This window comes from Zootermopsis nevadensis, unplaced genomic scaffold (genome assembly GCF_977971745.1).
Source record: "Zootermopsis nevadensis isolate Lab colony 2312 unplaced genomic scaffold, Znev_1.0 Znev_ptg000028l, whole genome shotgun sequence".
NCBI classification, from domain to species: Eukaryota; Metazoa; Arthropoda; class Insecta; order Blattodea; family Termopsidae; genus Zootermopsis; species Zootermopsis nevadensis.
Genome location: NW_028259160.1, coordinates 16,655,823 through 16,672,690, shown reverse-complemented (window position 1 = coordinate 16,672,690; position 16,868 = coordinate 16,655,823). Strand labels below are relative to the sequence as shown.

At 40.2% G+C, this 16,868-nt stretch overlaps 2 protein-coding genes across 17 annotated transcripts in view; one reads left to right on the top strand and one right to left on the bottom strand.

Annotated features, from left to right (window-relative positions):
• Window positions 1-332: 332 nt before the first annotated feature.
• LOC110826672 (uncharacterized) lies at window positions 333-7,083 on the bottom strand. The gene is made up of 3 exons (XM_022057537.2): window positions 6,649-7,083; window positions 5,884-6,060; window positions 333-3,267 (listed from the first exon to the last, which is right to left on the bottom strand). Exons 1-3 carry the CDS (start codon window positions 6,724-6,726, stop codon window positions 1,912-1,914), a joined length of 1,611 nt encoding a protein of 536 aa, XP_021913229.2. The 5' UTR covers window positions 6,727-7,083; the 3' UTR covers window positions 333-1,911.
• Window positions 6,001-16,868, top strand: part of LOC110826747 (popeye domain-containing protein 3-like) — a 28,103-nt gene continuing 17,235 nt past the window's right edge. For 6 of the 16 annotated variants that reach the window (XM_022057693.2, XM_087357781.1, XM_087357775.1 and 3 more), the window contains exons 1-3: window positions 7,467-7,674; window positions 8,374-9,143; window positions 16,091-16,248. In XM_022057693.2, the coding sequence (XP_021913385.1) occupies window positions 8,610-9,143; window positions 16,091-16,248 (692 nt within the window). In that variant the 5' untranslated portion in view covers window positions 7,467-7,674; window positions 8,374-8,609. Of the gene's footprint in view, window positions 6,136-7,447; window positions 7,675-7,718; window positions 7,839-8,373; window positions 9,144-16,090; window positions 16,249-16,868 lie in introns of those variants that run through there. The other 10 variants (XM_087357776.1, XM_087357778.1, XM_087357777.1 and 7 more) reach the window with 7 other exon arrangements.

Here is a 16,868-nt window from a genome sequence, read left to right as displayed (position 1 = left end):
TGAAATTCAGAATTATTTGAACGTTACCTAGAGCAGTGGTATACAACCTGGGGTCCGCGTACCCCCGTGGGTACGGTAAGACATCTTAGGGGGTACGTGAAATTTTTAAAAAATATATTATTTTATTATAAACACTGAATAATCAGTAATGTAATTTATTTAATTTATTTTAGACGTAGATTATATACTATGTATAATTTGAATTATACACCAACAACTTTGGGGGTACAAAGTTGAAGAGAAATTATATCTGGGGGGTACGCGAACAAAAATGGTTGAATACCACTGACCTAGAGCATCATGTATCTTGCAGCATCGGAAATTAGATGAAATAATTACTAAATTCTGTTTATTTTCCCGTTTTCATTTGATACAGTACATGGATATCTGTAGGAATGAAGTCCGGTGACCGCAGCGGCCAATCGATCAGTCAGGGAAGAACAGACAGACGTCTAGCGTAAATAAAAGACATCTTTGAAATACAAACCCGGAAGGTTTGTTTACCTGTTCTTCTTGAAGCCGGTGCATCCCGTGCATGAACCGCGTAACGACATGGAAATTGAGTAAATCCGAAAGAGCAGCTGAGCAAAGTGAGTTTCGAAAGAACGCATTCCACTCGTCGTCACAATTCTTCTAGGTTCGGGGAAAGACAATAAACGATGGAAGATGGAAAAATGGCCTCTCCCAAAACGGGGAGGCTGTGTAAATATGTGGACGTTCCTCTACGCCCATAGGTGGGTCGGATCGGTCCCTGAACAAGCATCTTGACTCGGACACACTTTTGAAGCTTGTTTCAGCTGCGTTACATTATGGCGACTGACATCTGGGAGACAAAGCTCTTGTCTGCGCGTACAGGCCTATATAAAGTTTAATATTTCACACAGATTTCTCCTTAAAAAAATATGTCTTCGGGGTACGGACTGGATTCTCAAATGTTTAGTCGAGGTTCGGCTTCAAAGGTTTGACTGGTAGGGACGGAAAAGAGCGTTAGAGTTTATCAGAGTATTTTGCGTGTGTTTTGCCAAGAGTTGAACCCATTTATCAATCACGTGTCTCAGTTACTGTACCAACTGAGCTACTTTGGCTGACAGAACAAAGTTACCCGGAAAAAAGTAATAAGTAGGTACATTTTTTTGTTTTCCTCAGTCCCTCCAGATAAATATCGGGATATAACTTTACCAACCGCTTCCTTCCATGTCCTTTCCGATTCATTTTTCATTAATCATCCTGTCATTCTGAGCTACGGACAGTGAATCGATTTTGCTCCGACCACAAAGCGTCGACACAGACACTTGTTTTTGTACCAGATCTAATAATCCTTGGAGCATCGCCCGTATTTCGACAACCAGTCTGACTCCCTCCTTGCCACTATAAGTACCAATTTCCCACCCAATTGGGACCAGTATACCGTTCATTAAAAGGGAGTCACCACTTCATCCACGAAATGGGGGTCCTTCAATTTCTCATTTCATATGTTACGCTTTGTCTCGAATGATGGCGTTGTTGTTGAAGTAAAATGTCCGTTTCTGTGGTGAAGTTACTCCGTCGAATACCCACAAATAATATCAACGTTTTTCATGCTGTGCAGGACGTATTTCGCGTGTTAATATCGGTTTTTTCGTATAGTGTTTGTCTTATGGGTTGTAACATCTTGTGGATTTAAAGGTAGATACAAGCGTTTCGGATGTACATATTGCCTCCATCTTCAGGGATGTACATATTCAGCCGCCATAGGACAGACAACACCCTCTTCCACTTACACGCAAACTTTCATGTTCTAGATCATAGTTCTTCTACAAAATTCACATAAGTGATAGTCTTGGCTATTCACTTTCTCTTTCCTAGTAAATCCTCGGCTCATTTATAACCCTGTTATTATATTTCATTATTTTTATTCTAATCGTCTTTGTATTAGTCTTTATTATTATTATTATTATTATTATTATTATTATTATTATCTGTAGCAGTATCCGCGTAATTATTATAATTTTCACCTTTATTTTTGTAAGTGTTCTGTTGGCCTGTGGTAGACTGGTCATGATTAAGGACCTCTGTGTTTGAACTTGCAGAATTTGTGATTTGTGCGCCATCAGCTTCATCATTCGCAATGTGTCCACGATCGCCAGTTGAAGACGGTGATCTTTCATTCAAATCACTGTCAGAAGTTGTTTTTCTTGGAATGTCATATATTGTCAGATCTACTCCATTTTCTCCCAGATCGTGCGTAGCTGTGCTTCGTAAAAAGCTGCCCTCCAAGCTTTTATAATGTCCAGCTAGATTTACATAAATACTTCCTAGACTACCCAAGATACTATTTCTGCCACTGAAAACCCCATAGCTGTTGCCTAAAATTCTCTTAATATCTCCTGGGTTTGCATAGCTGTCTCTTAGACCTCCTAACAGTCTTACTTGTTCACCTTCTAGACTAGCATATCTGCTTCCTAGATTCGCGTAACTTTCTCCTAAATTTGCGTGGATGTCTCCTACATTCACGTGGCCACCTAAATCCACCTGACTGTCTCCTAGATTCAGGATACCAGCTCCTACGTTCACGTGGCCGCCACCTAGATCCACGTTACTGTCTCCTAGATTCAGGATACCATCTCCTACGTTCACGTGGCCGCCACCTAGATCCACGTTACTGTCTCCTAGCTTCAGGATATTATTTCCTATGTTTACATGGCCACCTAGATCCACGTGACTGTCTCCTAGATTCAGGATACCAGCTTCTACGTTCACGTGGCCGCCACCTAGATCCACGTGACTGTCTCCTAGATTCAGGATATTATTTCCTATGTTTACATGGCCACCTAGATCCACGTGACTGTCTCCTAGATTCAGGATACCATCTCCTACGTTCACGTGGCCGCCACCTAGATCCACGTGACTGTCTCCTAGATTCAGGATACCAGCTCCTACGTTCATGTGGCCGCCACCTAGATCCACGTGACTGTCTCCTAGATTCAGGATACCATCTCCTATCTTTACATGGCCACCTAGATCCACGTGACTGTCTCCTAGATTCAGGATATCAGCTCCTACGTTCACGTGGTGGCCACCTAGATCCACGTTACTGTCTCCTAGATTTTTGTGGCCACTACCTCCTCCTCCGCTTTCGTGGGCACTCGAAATTCCGTGACCGCCTTTCATATTTCCGTTTGTATCTCCTGAACTCCCATATTCTCTGTTGTTCCGTTTTTCGTTGTCGGTGTGGTTGTAATCCCAGTAGTGTTCGCCTGATCCTCCATCTTTATCTGTCCATATTACCTGAAAAGTAAAAATCATTCTTTTAGGTAAATAATAATTGGCTGGGAAAACATATGACAAACAAAAAACGACTGTCTCCTGGAATGTTTCGACGTGTAGTCTGGTAGAAGATATCCGATGTTTCGGAGATGCTTAGTGCTTCCATCTTCAGGGCGACCTACATACTCTTCGTTGTTGTCTCATTATATGCAGGGAATCTAGAATGCTGTGTCTTTTATGTTATATCCAACATGACGTACGCAGCGACTGTCATTTTTCATTCATATTCGGAAGGGACCCAGTTCTTTTTTCTTAATTTTGGTCCAAATATGCTGATCGTGTACGCAGCTGTGATAATCACTCTGCCGTACAACATTATCATTCGGCAGAGCGTTATTAAATAAGCGAAGACACGATATAAACTTACAAATATTCGACAGTGTTTCCTCGTTATCATCAGAGTAAAAATGGCGAAGGACCTGTTGACTTTGTGTGACTAGCGGAAGGATCTGATGCCGAATTGCATTCTATAGTTTGTAGAGCGTCCTTAAATGCCTTAAGAAATAAATAGGCCCAACAGAATTTTTACAGGGTTTCTTAAACCAACACAAGAAATTTGTGGCAAAATCTTTACTGTCCTCAGAACACTCAGCGATCTGTCGTGTTTGTTCCTTTGTTCTCATGGTCTGGTGGTTTGTAAACATTAACGGTTTCCTTATTTAAGTAATCCTTAGTGCCAACATAAACGCAAATAACCCTAACTACACACACGTGTATTCCCGGCTTCTTTCGAGACTTTTTGTTTTCCCCCTACCCTTACTCATGACTGAATACAAAAAACTACGACGAGGAGGGGGGGGGGGAGAGGGCTCCAGAAGACCTAGATTATTACATCTCGTTAACACACCCTCCTATCCTGCACCGAGCTCCCCCAACATCCAACACCTTTCATTGCCTCGGTTTCTTACGTCACTGGCATCATTCATCACAGGAGGTGAGTGAGATTGTAGGGCACAGGTTGTCCCTGCCCAAGGACCAGACGAACAGCGGATATTCGGACAAAAGCCATATCCGCCCTCAAGGACGGAAGATACACGGAAATAAATAGCCGACTGCGGATAATATTTGAAGTTAATTATACTCTGTATCAGATATTAGGATTATCAACTCAAGATGCTTAAGTTTGAGGGGGGGGCTGTAGTGCGCAAGGGAGATATGATAAATACACGCGCAATTTCGGCCAAAAACCCCGGAGAAAAGAGATAATTCGGAAAACTAAAGCTTAGATGGAAGGATATTATTAAAATGGGTGTGGAATAAATGGAATCTGAGTGTACGGACTGAATATTTGTCTCGGGATGGTGAGTAGTGGTGGGATTTTGTTAACGTGGCAATGAAAATTCGGGCGTAGGGGTACAAGAAAGGAGAGAAATATTTTGACCAGCTGAGCGACTGTTGGATTCTCAAGACGGTATGTGTGCTGTCTGAAGTTAATGGCTCATGGTACGTTTCTATTATGATGCATAAACTTTTAGTTATTTTCTAGTGTCTTTTTTCGAAGGTTTGTTAATCTGTAATTACCGCGTTGATTAATTAACCAAAATAAAGGACGAAGCCTGACACTGAGCAGGGAGCTCTGCCCTTCGACTTTTATAGAGTTTCGTCGCCCGCAAAAAAGCGATCTCAAACACCAGAAACCAACAGATAAACAAGACCACTTAAGTAACAGTCGTGATCCAATTGCCTCCTTTCATATTCATGGCGTCCGTCGGATGTTCATGTAGTTACAGCGCCACAGTCGCGTTTCCTGTTCCGTCCATGGCTTTTAAAACAATTGCCGTGCTGTCAGCGACTGTGGGAACAGGATGATGATGATGATGATGATGTCTGTTGTCAGCTGCTGGTTACTTTTTGGTCTTGCGATGGACACGCGATTTGAAAGATTCGTGAATGTTCTTGTCTTGTCGCGAAATGTAGAGAAAGTCGATGGTGTAAGCTGGTTTCTTGGATTAAATATTGTTACGTTATTTGGTTGTTCAGAAAATGTAGTCAGTCTAATCGATTGTTAAATTTTTTGTTCTTGTTACACGTCAGTGTAAAACATCGCGAGGCACAAAACTGGTCTAAGTAGGATAATATTAAGAATTGATATTCCTTCCTCCCAAGTAAACACACAGCATCTCAGACACAAACTTGAGTCGATTAAAGAGATCAGCAAAGAAAAATTATTTATTCCGACAAGAAGATTCTTGTGTGACGGTACGAATGATGGCTTAATTGAAATTAAAGCAGGTTAATTTATCTATTTTTTTTATATACTTTTGGTTTATTTAACAACGCTGTCAGTAGCTCAGACTTTTCTGTGTCGAATAATGGGATGATTAGTGGGGAATTATTGGAAAGGATATTGAAGGAAGTGGTCGTGGCCTAACTTAAAGTATTATCCGCAAAATTCTTGGTCAGCGCAACAGGTATTCTGACCGAGATTTGAAACAGAGACCTCTGGATTAAAGTGCAAAGTGTGGTTAGCATTATACTTTAGATTGTTAAGAGACATAGTAAAAATAATTACCGGAGGAAATAAAAAAGGAAACGAGTGATTGATTAGGTGTTGTACTAGTCAATTTTTGTAGCCACCTTTGCCTTGAAGTTCCAGTTCTTGCCATGTTCATATCTGGAGATGTGGTGGTCTGGGTTCCCTCTGCTGAAACTAAATACGTACTCGTTTCTTCCAGGTACGTTGACGTACTGGAAGTAAGTTCCAGGAGGCGACGAGTGGATCGCAGGAACTGTCTTCAGCGCCGCCAACAGCGACTGCAAGAAGGACACGTGATGTTTGTCTTTTCCCACACCAGGATAACTCGGCCGTTGCAGTATCAGACGCTTAAGGTAAGACGTCGGTCAACTTGACTTCACGGCACATCAACTCAAAAGACAGCCATCTTTGTGACGAATGAGTTCGAAATCAAGGTTGTCTAGTTGGGGTCTATAGTTTAAGCCACTTTTAGGTTTATCTTTTGTTTTTTACTATCGGTCGCTGCTTAGAAAGTAATCCATACTCTACGTTGTTTGAAATGTGAAATGTGTGGTCAGACATACGGATAGAAATTCACTCTCGCTTCGTACAGTGAACGCCCGAGAACTTACAAGACTGATTAACGTTTCTTAAACCAACAGACATTACTGTGAAATGTTATGATTTCCATTGTTAAAACCCGTCAATTGTTATTGAGATTGCGGTAGGGTTAGTTTTAGCTTTCAGGAATTGCTCGGAGTATAAATGGGCATTGTTTCTTACCTAGGTAGCTTTATCCATTGTTAGCACCGAAGTTGTTAATTCTTTGACGAGTTTTAATTGCCATTTTAAACGAAAATGTTATATATATTCAAATAATCACTTACTGCAATATGTAAATATCCTCTGCCGAATCCCGTCATCTTGAAATGCGTCTTTTTGAGAGTGACGCTGTGAAATCTCATGGCCAACTATTAATATATGTAGCTTGCACTAGATGTGGTGTTGCTTTCACATTCATGCTCTGATGCACTACGGAAAGATTTTGTTTTTGGTGAAGCTGTTAAACAGTGCTTATTGTTTAAGCTTGCGACCTGGTTACCAAAGTAGACCTAGACATGTCATCACATTCAAATTGTGATTGAGATTTCACACACGCGTGTCGTTTATCGCGTGTTAGAAAGTGATGATGTATCTCTTTACATTGTTGTAACAATTAAAACCCAAAGCAACTGGCCATGAGAAGCCATGCACCGCTAAACAGACGATACGTGACAATAGCCTCGTTCTCTGCCTCTGTGACCATTAAGTTCTCTCGTCGGTGAAGATGACTATTCCTTTCGGATAAACATACTGTTTACATCGTCGGGGCTGAAGATTTACACAGTGCATCGAAATATTCTAATGGGGTGTAGCAACCTGTATTACCGACGTCGAATGGAGAGAACTGAAAATATTATTTATTAAATTCAACTGCGTTTATTATTGTTATGGCTAAAGTAATTGTTCATTATAACAGATACAATTTACAATTAAGTTTTTAGTATCGTATTTTGTAGTTTAATAGAGATATCATTTTTAAAAATGCGCATTTTACCAATGAGCTATCGGGGCCAATAGTTCTCCACGTACAAGTATAATTTGACTCCGTAAGAGGGCACGGTGGTGAAGTTCATTACTAGAGAATGTCTGTGCTAGTTGTGTCTTACTGGTACAGCGTAGTCTTCTGTGGGATGGTGTTGACGCTGATTGATAAATCGTGTTGATATGTTTGGAAGGTTGGAAGTCCATTTTGTGCTTACATGAATTTACAAATTACTGTGTTTCAAAGTATTATTCTTAGAACATGTATCCTCGGCGCAAATAATTTTCTGTCCCATTAAATATTAATATAACATTAAGCCTTTACTGTGGTAAGTCGATTATTGATTTTGGTTTTGACTGTCCTGTTGACAGAGCATCTGTTGTTAGACCCAATTATCTTATTACCGGTAGTATAAGCACTTAGTTTTGCATTAGAGCCTGGGTTGTTTGTTTTCGTTTTTAGCATATGAATACATTTCCATAATTTTAGAAGGTAAATATTCTATTTTCAGTGCACAAACCTTAATTTATTTAAATATGTATTTGTCTGATTTGTTATGTTGTATTTATTCTAGTGATTGTGCTGAAATGTTTAGAATAGCAGTTGAGATGTATTGGCACATGCAGTCTACATTAGAAGCATTTAAATACATTTTAATTGACGTTTAAATCTGCTTGACATGTGGAGATGTCTTTCCTTTACAGGATTCATAAGTGTCATTTATAGAAATTTCCATGTTATTTTAGTTAAAACATTTTATGCCCTTGACATATAATGTTATGTATGCAAATATGTCAAGGAACAAACAGCTTTTTACTCAGTGTTATAATTATAATTTTGTTCAAGTGTATGAAAGATTTAAACTTTTTTTTTCTAAATTTTGTATAAAATTCTTAAAAAGACCACATTGCTTCAAAGGATGGATCTTCCATCTGTGGTCCACAGGGAAGTAATAGTATTAATTTCATATTTGTTTTGTAAAGGTATGCTTGAAGTTTTGTCATTAACCATATATTTATCTTTTCAGGTATCAAGAGTTATATGCGCAGTACGCTGGTGAATTCTGAGAGCTGATGTGAAGTGATAAACAGAAATGTGTGTGAACAAATTTTAAAATGTGAAAATATTCTATGACTGTACTTTAAAACCCATACTCTTTTTTGAAATTATGATTTTCTACATACCACCAGTTCCTTGTGCCATCCTTAGTGCACTGCGATAAAGACACAGCCAAACCCATTGTGGAGTGGGAGATAAAACTCAATGTTCTGTGTCAGTGCCCTGGTCGCGGTATTGGCGGAAGTCAGCGGCAATGCCGGTAGTTTGGACTGGTCCGTTTCGGGCGCCGTGGACCCAAACACAACCTTTATACCAGTGATGTCATCATCACCATCATCATCTCCTTCTGTCACCATGGGGGTTGGTGATGACACGGATGTCACAAAATTACACGCGGGATCTGACGATTGGCCTAACGAGCCACACAACGTTTCGTTTCTTCCGGCGTTATTTGTGTCTTACTGTGCAGAGTGGAAACCGGTCAATCACGTGTATTTCCAACTGGCGAACACTTTCTTCTTCTTGTCTTACCTTGCCCCAAATGGCATGTATGGGATTTTATACCTGAGGTGTACACTTCTTGTGGGCTGTGCGTTTTTTGCCCTGTGGGGATGGGCTGTGTTATGCTGTTTCGATGCCTTCCTGTGGAATGCTACTTTTGTGGGCATAAATTTCATACACGTGTGTATTCTTCTGTACTACCTGCGGCCTGTTAAGTTCACGAGAGAGGTGGAGGAGGTAAGTAGTGATCTTATACAACTTTTGATTTACAAATTCTGTTAAGTGTTTAGACCCACCAGAGAAGAAAAATAATTTTCTCTTCAATTTCTTCTGGATTTACATGTTAGTTGTAGACGCTGTGTGCCACTTGATCATGAGTCATTTGTTTTGAAATTTTTAGTTGCTATAAATATTCTCAAACTAAGCTTTGTTTATGAGCAGGAAAGGGGAGATTGCTTGAAGTTGAAGATGTCATATTGTGTGGTCTGGTAGAAGGTTACTGACGTTTCAGAGGCACTTTCTGCCTGCATCATTAATTAATTATATTTAAAACTGAAGTAACATTAGTACGCTTCTGAATGATCTTAAAGTTTGTCACAGAAGTTAAAATATTGATTGTGATTTCTGTTCTGAAGATGAAGATGTTACGTTCCTCTATAATATCGGTACCCACCTACAATAATACGTAGCTTCACAACCCAGAAGACCGTAGTTTTCATGTTATATAATTTCCTCTGCATGAAATATGGATTCGGTCACCATTATTGTCTGTGATAATGCGATTTACATGTACTTGAAGATTGAATCTGAATTCTGTATTGAAGTATCAGGAATTGATTGGTTCTAGACATAAATAGAGAAAAAATAAGTAGTTCATTTCTTATCATGAGAATGCAATGTAAAATTATGAAATAAAAAGGTAAGTATTTTAAAAATATTGTGAAATTAGAATATTTTGGAATTGTAATGACATCTCAAAATTATATTCATAATGGAACTCAGAGCAGATTCAATTTGGAATATTATCTATCCTATTTAGTTCACACATTGTTTTTATATTTACGTATTCCATCTACAAAAGGAAATAGGGAGATTAAAGTGGACTGGTAACAAATGCAGCCTGAGGATATGAACTGGATTCAGCTGATTCTGGATATGAGACAGTTAAAGGGTTTTCAAAACTCAGTGATGAAATTGTTGTTGAAAGTATGCAATTTAACGATCAGTGACTTAAGAAAGGTCTTGCTCCATGTAGTTAGGAGTTAAGATCGGTCAGAATATGTTTGATTGACCACGCTAAACACACTTAATGACAAGAGTTCTTTTAATGGTCCTGTCATTAAGCAACGTTGATTGCAGGTTTATATGGAAATATGATTTACATTTATTATATTACATCTTTCAATTTACGTAATACTGCATGTGGCTTTAATTGATTTTTGAGCGTGGCTAACTTTTTCGGAGCTAGAAGTCGCTGACATATCGTCTTTTGGTAATGAACGCCGAACACATCTGTTCTTTGAATGTGTGATGTTGGTTCTTTGCCAGATTTTCCAGTTACGCTGCAGAGAACCAGAGTAGTGATTTTCATTTCCAGGAAATGGTGTTAATAATATCCTGTAATTGTGGGTGTATAAAAGTATTGATTTTTATTAATACCATTTTTAACAATACAGGAACATTACTGCACCAGAAATGTCAGTGTGATGACGGTAAATTTAACTCGCATCGAATGATATTCAAGTGGCGAATTCTGAGACGTACAGGTTTGTCAGGAACCGATTCAACGTGCCAGGCCATTTAGCTGATTTAATTTCAGAATTTTCAATATATGGAGACAAATTGTGTCGGTGGAAAAAATTTGTTTTTTGCCTGTTTGCAGAAAACAAGGAAACTGACTCACCTTAATTTAGTTTAGTTTTTATTGTCGTGGTTGTGTGGGAGATTGAATGAAATAATGTACCGTAAATGTTGTGTGGGAGGTAGTGAGTAAGTAAGTAATGGCACACTCAAGAAATTACAGCTCGTATTTCACGTTATTCAAGTAGTTTGCAAATTCCTTACTGTCCAGACTACACATTAAGTTATTCAGCTGTTCCAGAAATTGAAATGTCGTGACGTTTCGTCACTTTCATTGCGAACCATTTTAGTGTCCGACTAGTGCCGACTACATGCGCAGTAGATTTGGTCGAGTCCACTAAAAGAATAAGGTTTCATGGGTTCTGTGAGTTATTGAAGCAAGGCGTGTGAGCTGTGCAGATTTTAGGTTGTCGCCTGATTTCGTATCAGCGCAACATTCACCACGGCTCCCACTCCTGCCATATTTTCCCAAATGCGCAACCATCGGCCATGACAAAAAAATCACACAGTGCATGTGTAACAATGAGGAGGGAAGTTGTATTTCTTAAGCATTTTGCTACGGACTGAGACTGTGTATTCCGCGTACATCCTATTGTTGTTAGGTAGTCTGTTCGGGTAGGTTAAACAAGTAATGAATGCAACCTGTTGATGTGGAAATCTCTTGTAAAGCTTCCACTTGTAAGACAGAGTAGCTGGGAGGATAAAATTAAACAAAATGTAAAGGAGATTGGTTGGGAAGAGGTGGCGGATAGAACTAACTCAGAATGGTTTTGTGTGGCGATGTTAAATACTAGCAGTCGTCCTTTATATGGTCTTTTGATCTTTACGGCAATATCAGGAGAAGATCCCAAATTATGAAGGTCCTCACTCCATAATGCTTATCCTCAAAAAACATTTTACTTCGGGCTAGAGCTATAGACTCCCTGAAAGAAAACATCACGTGTCTCCGTGACAGCGATCAATTGGTTAATGTGGCTTAGATAAATAATCGGTGTTGATTCTGAGTTATTGAATGTTGTAGCAGCTGGTACATATAACTTAATTACAATCGTGTTTTGAAAGGGTTAAAACCAATATTAAAACAACCAATTCATTTGAAGTATTGTATATTTTAATCTTTACGATGTTAAATGTGTCCCAGGAAGGTAACATATTTTGAACTGGCAGTATCTTGCATTCTGCGACATTTTAGTTTAGCGTGAATGTAATTTTTTTGGTTTAGTGATTTCGCTGTAATTTAAAATCAAGTCTTAACAACTACTTTGCGTGTTGTAACTGAGTCGAAGCCACACATTTCCGGGTAACATTCACTGCTTTTAGCCTTTTCGTAACTAAAGTAACCACAACACTGCATTGCAGCATAAATTTGGATTATTTAAATGTATTTAAGTAAGGAACTGCTGTTCAGTTAATTACTTGTGACAATGGTAATAGTAGTAATAATAATAATGATAGTTTCTCTTTCGTGTGGAAATGCCTTATCGCATGAATATTACAATGTGGCGTGTCTCCCGGTGAGGTAACATGTCAACTTGTCGGTAAAGTTTACCCTGGCGCCGTCGCATTGCAGTTTATTTGCAGGGGGATCAGCTGTCTGCCAAACACGCGTTTTTTCATGCTTCGTATAATGGAGGTCCGCATTCGAATCTCGACCGATAGGCGATTGTTGAAACAAGTCTCCTACTTTTATGTTGCGAGTATGTACACTCATAAAATGCGTGTTAGCATTTACGTGTTGTTAAGACGAATTAATAATTGATGCAGGAACCCTGATTTGACGTTATTAAAATTTACCGGATGTTGGTAATTTTATTTTACGTTTCGTTTTAGAGAGGCGCATCACCACGAGACAAAAACATCATCTTCTGCTTCAAATACGTATTGCTCGTCCCCTTTAAATCTCGTGGTAACTATATTTACCGCATGTTTAAACAGTCAGTAACCTTTCATTTTATATTTATGTGTTTAGTATGATTCTCACTTTAAACAGCGATCATTTCCTTAAACTGCGTTAATCAGTTGATCTTCTGTAATGGTAAAGTGTGGTGTTTTCTTCGCGGTGCGGGCTGTGTTCTTAAATGTTATTTAGACCAGCTTCGGTTTCAAGGGTTTATGGCGTGTTCTGTATCATGCAGAAGTGGCATGGTCCACGTTTTCCCGGCAGCCTGGCGCCCAGGCCGTCTGCGTTACATGCAGTTGGACTCCGCCCCGCCGGGCTGAGTTCATAAATTAACTAACCAACTAGATGGCTGACGGAACCCGAAGGTTCATCACCGAATTAACCAAAGCCCTGTCCTGGGCCAACAAAATCCAGTTTCCTTCGACTCCTATCTCCCATAGATCCCGCCTGAGATTATCCTCCCATCTACGTCTAGGTCTCCCCAGCGGTCTCTTCCCCTCAGGCTACCCGGTGCACACCTCTTGTCCCATCCATGCGCGCTACATGCCCCGCCCATCTCATTCTTCTCGACTTAATCACCCTGACAATATTGGGGGAGGAGTACAGATGTTTAAGTTCGTCATTACGCAGTTTTCTCCAGGCCCCATCGTCTTCTCTCCTAGGCCCAAATATCCTCCTCAAACACCTGCAATCTGTGTTCCTCCCTCTGAGTGAGAGACCATGTTTCGCACCCATACAAAACAACAGGCAAGATTATTTTTTTGTATACTTTAATTTTTGGGTTCTTAGAAATCAGACGGGAAGACAAAATATTTTGAACTGAGAAGTAGCAAGCATTTCCGGAATTTAGTCTCCTCCTAACTTCCTCGTGAGTGTCATTTTGATTTCTTATTGGAGTTCGTCCAACTCATTTTTCACTGAGAATGTTTTGTCTGCTGGGATGTTGAACGACGTTTCGGGAGGGTTCTGCCCCCCCCCCCCCCGGTTATCAGGGTGGTAATTATTGTGTGTATCGTTGAATTTAATCCGCAGGCCGCCTGTACGTTCAAATTGAACCTCGTCATATTTGTTTGAAAATGTCTCATGTTGTAGGAATTTGTGGAATTGTATGACGTAAAAGAATCTCTTGTAACACCTGAAAAGCTTTTTGCACGTGACGAACATTTGTTGAAATGCGAGGAGAGAGAAAAAATAATTAACGACAGTGTTCGGAAGTGGGTAGCGGCTCTGTAATGCGATTATCATTCCACAAAAGATTTTTTCTACGATAAATTAACTTCAAGGCCATTCAGGTATTCAAATTAGCAGAGAGCGCACGTGGAAAGCGTGTGTATTGCGTTATAGAACACCACTTTGCGCTTATTTTATATTATGAGCGTCTTTAAATTGCTGGACCGTGTAAAGAACGCCTTGTTGTGGACATTTACTAACTCAATGGAATAGAGTTCTTCTTGAGAAGAGAATTTTACATATGCAACCCTAAGGTTCAGTGCCGTGTTCACAAAAGCCCGCCGCTGGTTCTTATCCCGAGCCAGATTAATCCAGTATCAAATTTCCCTCGCCATTTTCTTTCGATTTGCTTTGGTATAATTCTTACGTCTATGGCAAGGTCTTCCGGTGTTGGACAGAGATTTATTTGTCCGGTGAATTATAACCAAAACCTCCAGACTTAAATATCATCCGCGACTTGTATTTATTCGCTGTCCTTTGCGGAGCGAAAGCTTTATAGTTGGTCTGATTCGTTTCCATGGAAACTAATGACTTCGCAATGACATTGCTGATCGCAGAGGTCAGAGCTGCAGGCTCAATTTATAGCAACACTTCGTATTATTTATCAGAGCTAATGAAATGTTTGGGAAGTCGAGATGAATATAAAGCAGGCTAGAAAGTGTGGCTGTGAATTAGACGGTTTGGGGGTGGAGTTGTCTGTTTTAACGAGACGTGGGTTGAGGTATAGTCAGCGTAGTAGTTTTTGGGCCGGTGGAATTTTCAAGGGGAAGGCTAGGAGCGAGTCTTGTGCGATAGTATAATGCTGACTGAACGCCCAAACAAAAGAAATGCACTGACCGTGCCACCTCAGGTGCACAGAGTAGGCCCGTCCGCCAGCTCCGCTAACTTCTCCACCGGCCAAAAACTACTATAATGCGCTGTTCCAAAGCTTGTCTTGTCTTCTGCCATTGTTGTCTTATCGTCATTTCTGCTTCCTTTCTTTTCTGATCCTCGTACTGTTTATGTATCAGCTTTTCTTATTTTCCATGTGTCTCAGATACACATTTTGTTTTTTTTCTGTATTATTGTTGTTGTTCTGGTTTTGTTTTCTTGCCGAGCCATCATTATTGCGTCGTATTTGCGAAATATTTTTCCTGTCCGTCCATGGAAACGCGGAATTTTCCCCAAAATTACTTCACCGTGCCACCCCATGTAGGCGGTTTGGGGAGTGTTGACGTAGGTCTGTACCTGAGGCCTACGTGCCAGGGGAAGTCTTGCGTGCCTGAATCAACAGGTGTGAATCCGATCCCTGATTCGATTACATCGTCGGCTCACTTTTTTTTTTCAGGCCGGGAGTCGCAGTTGTGTTGGTTTAATATTGAGGTAGAATTAATTGCCTTATCTTTACATAATTACGCTTTCAACCCGTCTGGAATGTGTATTTACGCCTTTGCAGTTGATACAGTGTTCTACAACTCGTACTCCAATCGGCCGTGGCGCTACGACTTTCACGAGCCGAAGTTTCTAAACTGCAAACATAAAAAAATGTCAACAATCACTAACTCCCAGACGCTAGAAAGTAGCAGGGAAACAAAATTGAGTTTCTCATTGTTGTACTCATGAAATTAAAAACGTAAATTCTAATAATGGACCTGATTTTATCATTGTATTAAGGTTCTATTTATATAGGAACGTAAAGATAACGACACGAGCACGACACGAGCCCTTGCCGATTTTTCAGAAAATATTATCCAACGTTTTTCAATGGAACTAGGAAAAATATCGTTGGAGACGTAAGTTGGGCGAGACTCGTTCGTGGAACGGACGAGCTCGGAGTCAATATAAACAGTTCCATTGAAAAACGTTGAATAATATTTTCTGAAAAATCGGCAAGGGCTCGTGTCGTGCTCGTGTCGTTATCTTTACGTTCCTATATAAATAGAACCTTATGTCTTATTGTTGGTTTTTGATAACACTGGTTATTTCAATACACGACGCTGGACAGGATTGAGTCTTGAACGAACTATATAGCGATTGGCTGTGCATGTAGCACACGCTTGAGGACCAAGACGTTTTGGTTGTAGAACCAAACGAAAATGTCACTTTTGAAGTCACCATACACTCAGATGAGATGGTCTTTATGAAATGTTTTCGTAGATTTTTACGTGTTTTTTCTATTTTCTCCTGTTAATTTGTAGGATGTGCGTTGTTGCAGGTGTACCTGGCGCTGTTTCAGCCCCTGAAAGTGACTCGTCATCAGTTCAAGAAAGTGCTCAATTGTATGAAGATGATAAGGCAGCTTAAGTACCAGGAGGTTTACGCTCAGGAAAAGGCCACCAAAGTGGACAGCCTGTCCCTCGTTCTTTCTGGGAAGTAAGTAGAACAAATGTCGTTTAGAATTTGCGATTTCGTCTTGTACATGGACGGATAGTTTCACAGAAAACCTCGTCTCAGGAAGAGAATGCCTTCTAATGATTTGTTGCCAAGTGACGTAAGCTGGTGAAGTTTGCTTAGGGTACAGTCTGAGTAAAAATGAAATAGCCATTCTATTATGTCACTTCACGTAACACAAAGCTAGAAAATGGAAACCCTAAAAGGAAATCTGAGCGTAAGGGAAAGGTAACACGTCGCAAAGTCTTTGTACGTATTGAAAGTTACTTGGTAGCGCGTAGCATCGCTTAGGAATTCTTGGCCAGACTGTACAGACATCTCTTCTTGACTTTTATCCCCTGTGGAGCCTTAGTACGTTAGCCGGGTAGCTCAGCGTGGTTACTCGACACGACCGGGGTTCCAGCTCCGTTGGATATTTCCTGAAACAGCCGTGAAGTACTGAGTTTCGTCATGGAGACGCGTTTTCTTTGAGGTACGGTCTGGAAACTACGAAAGAGCGTGAAACTCGTCTGCGTCTAGGCTCAGGTTTATGAATGCGTGGAGCTTTGCCTACACTTCGCCTACTCGCCTTTGTGGCGTGTTGCGTAGATACAGGGAGCTGT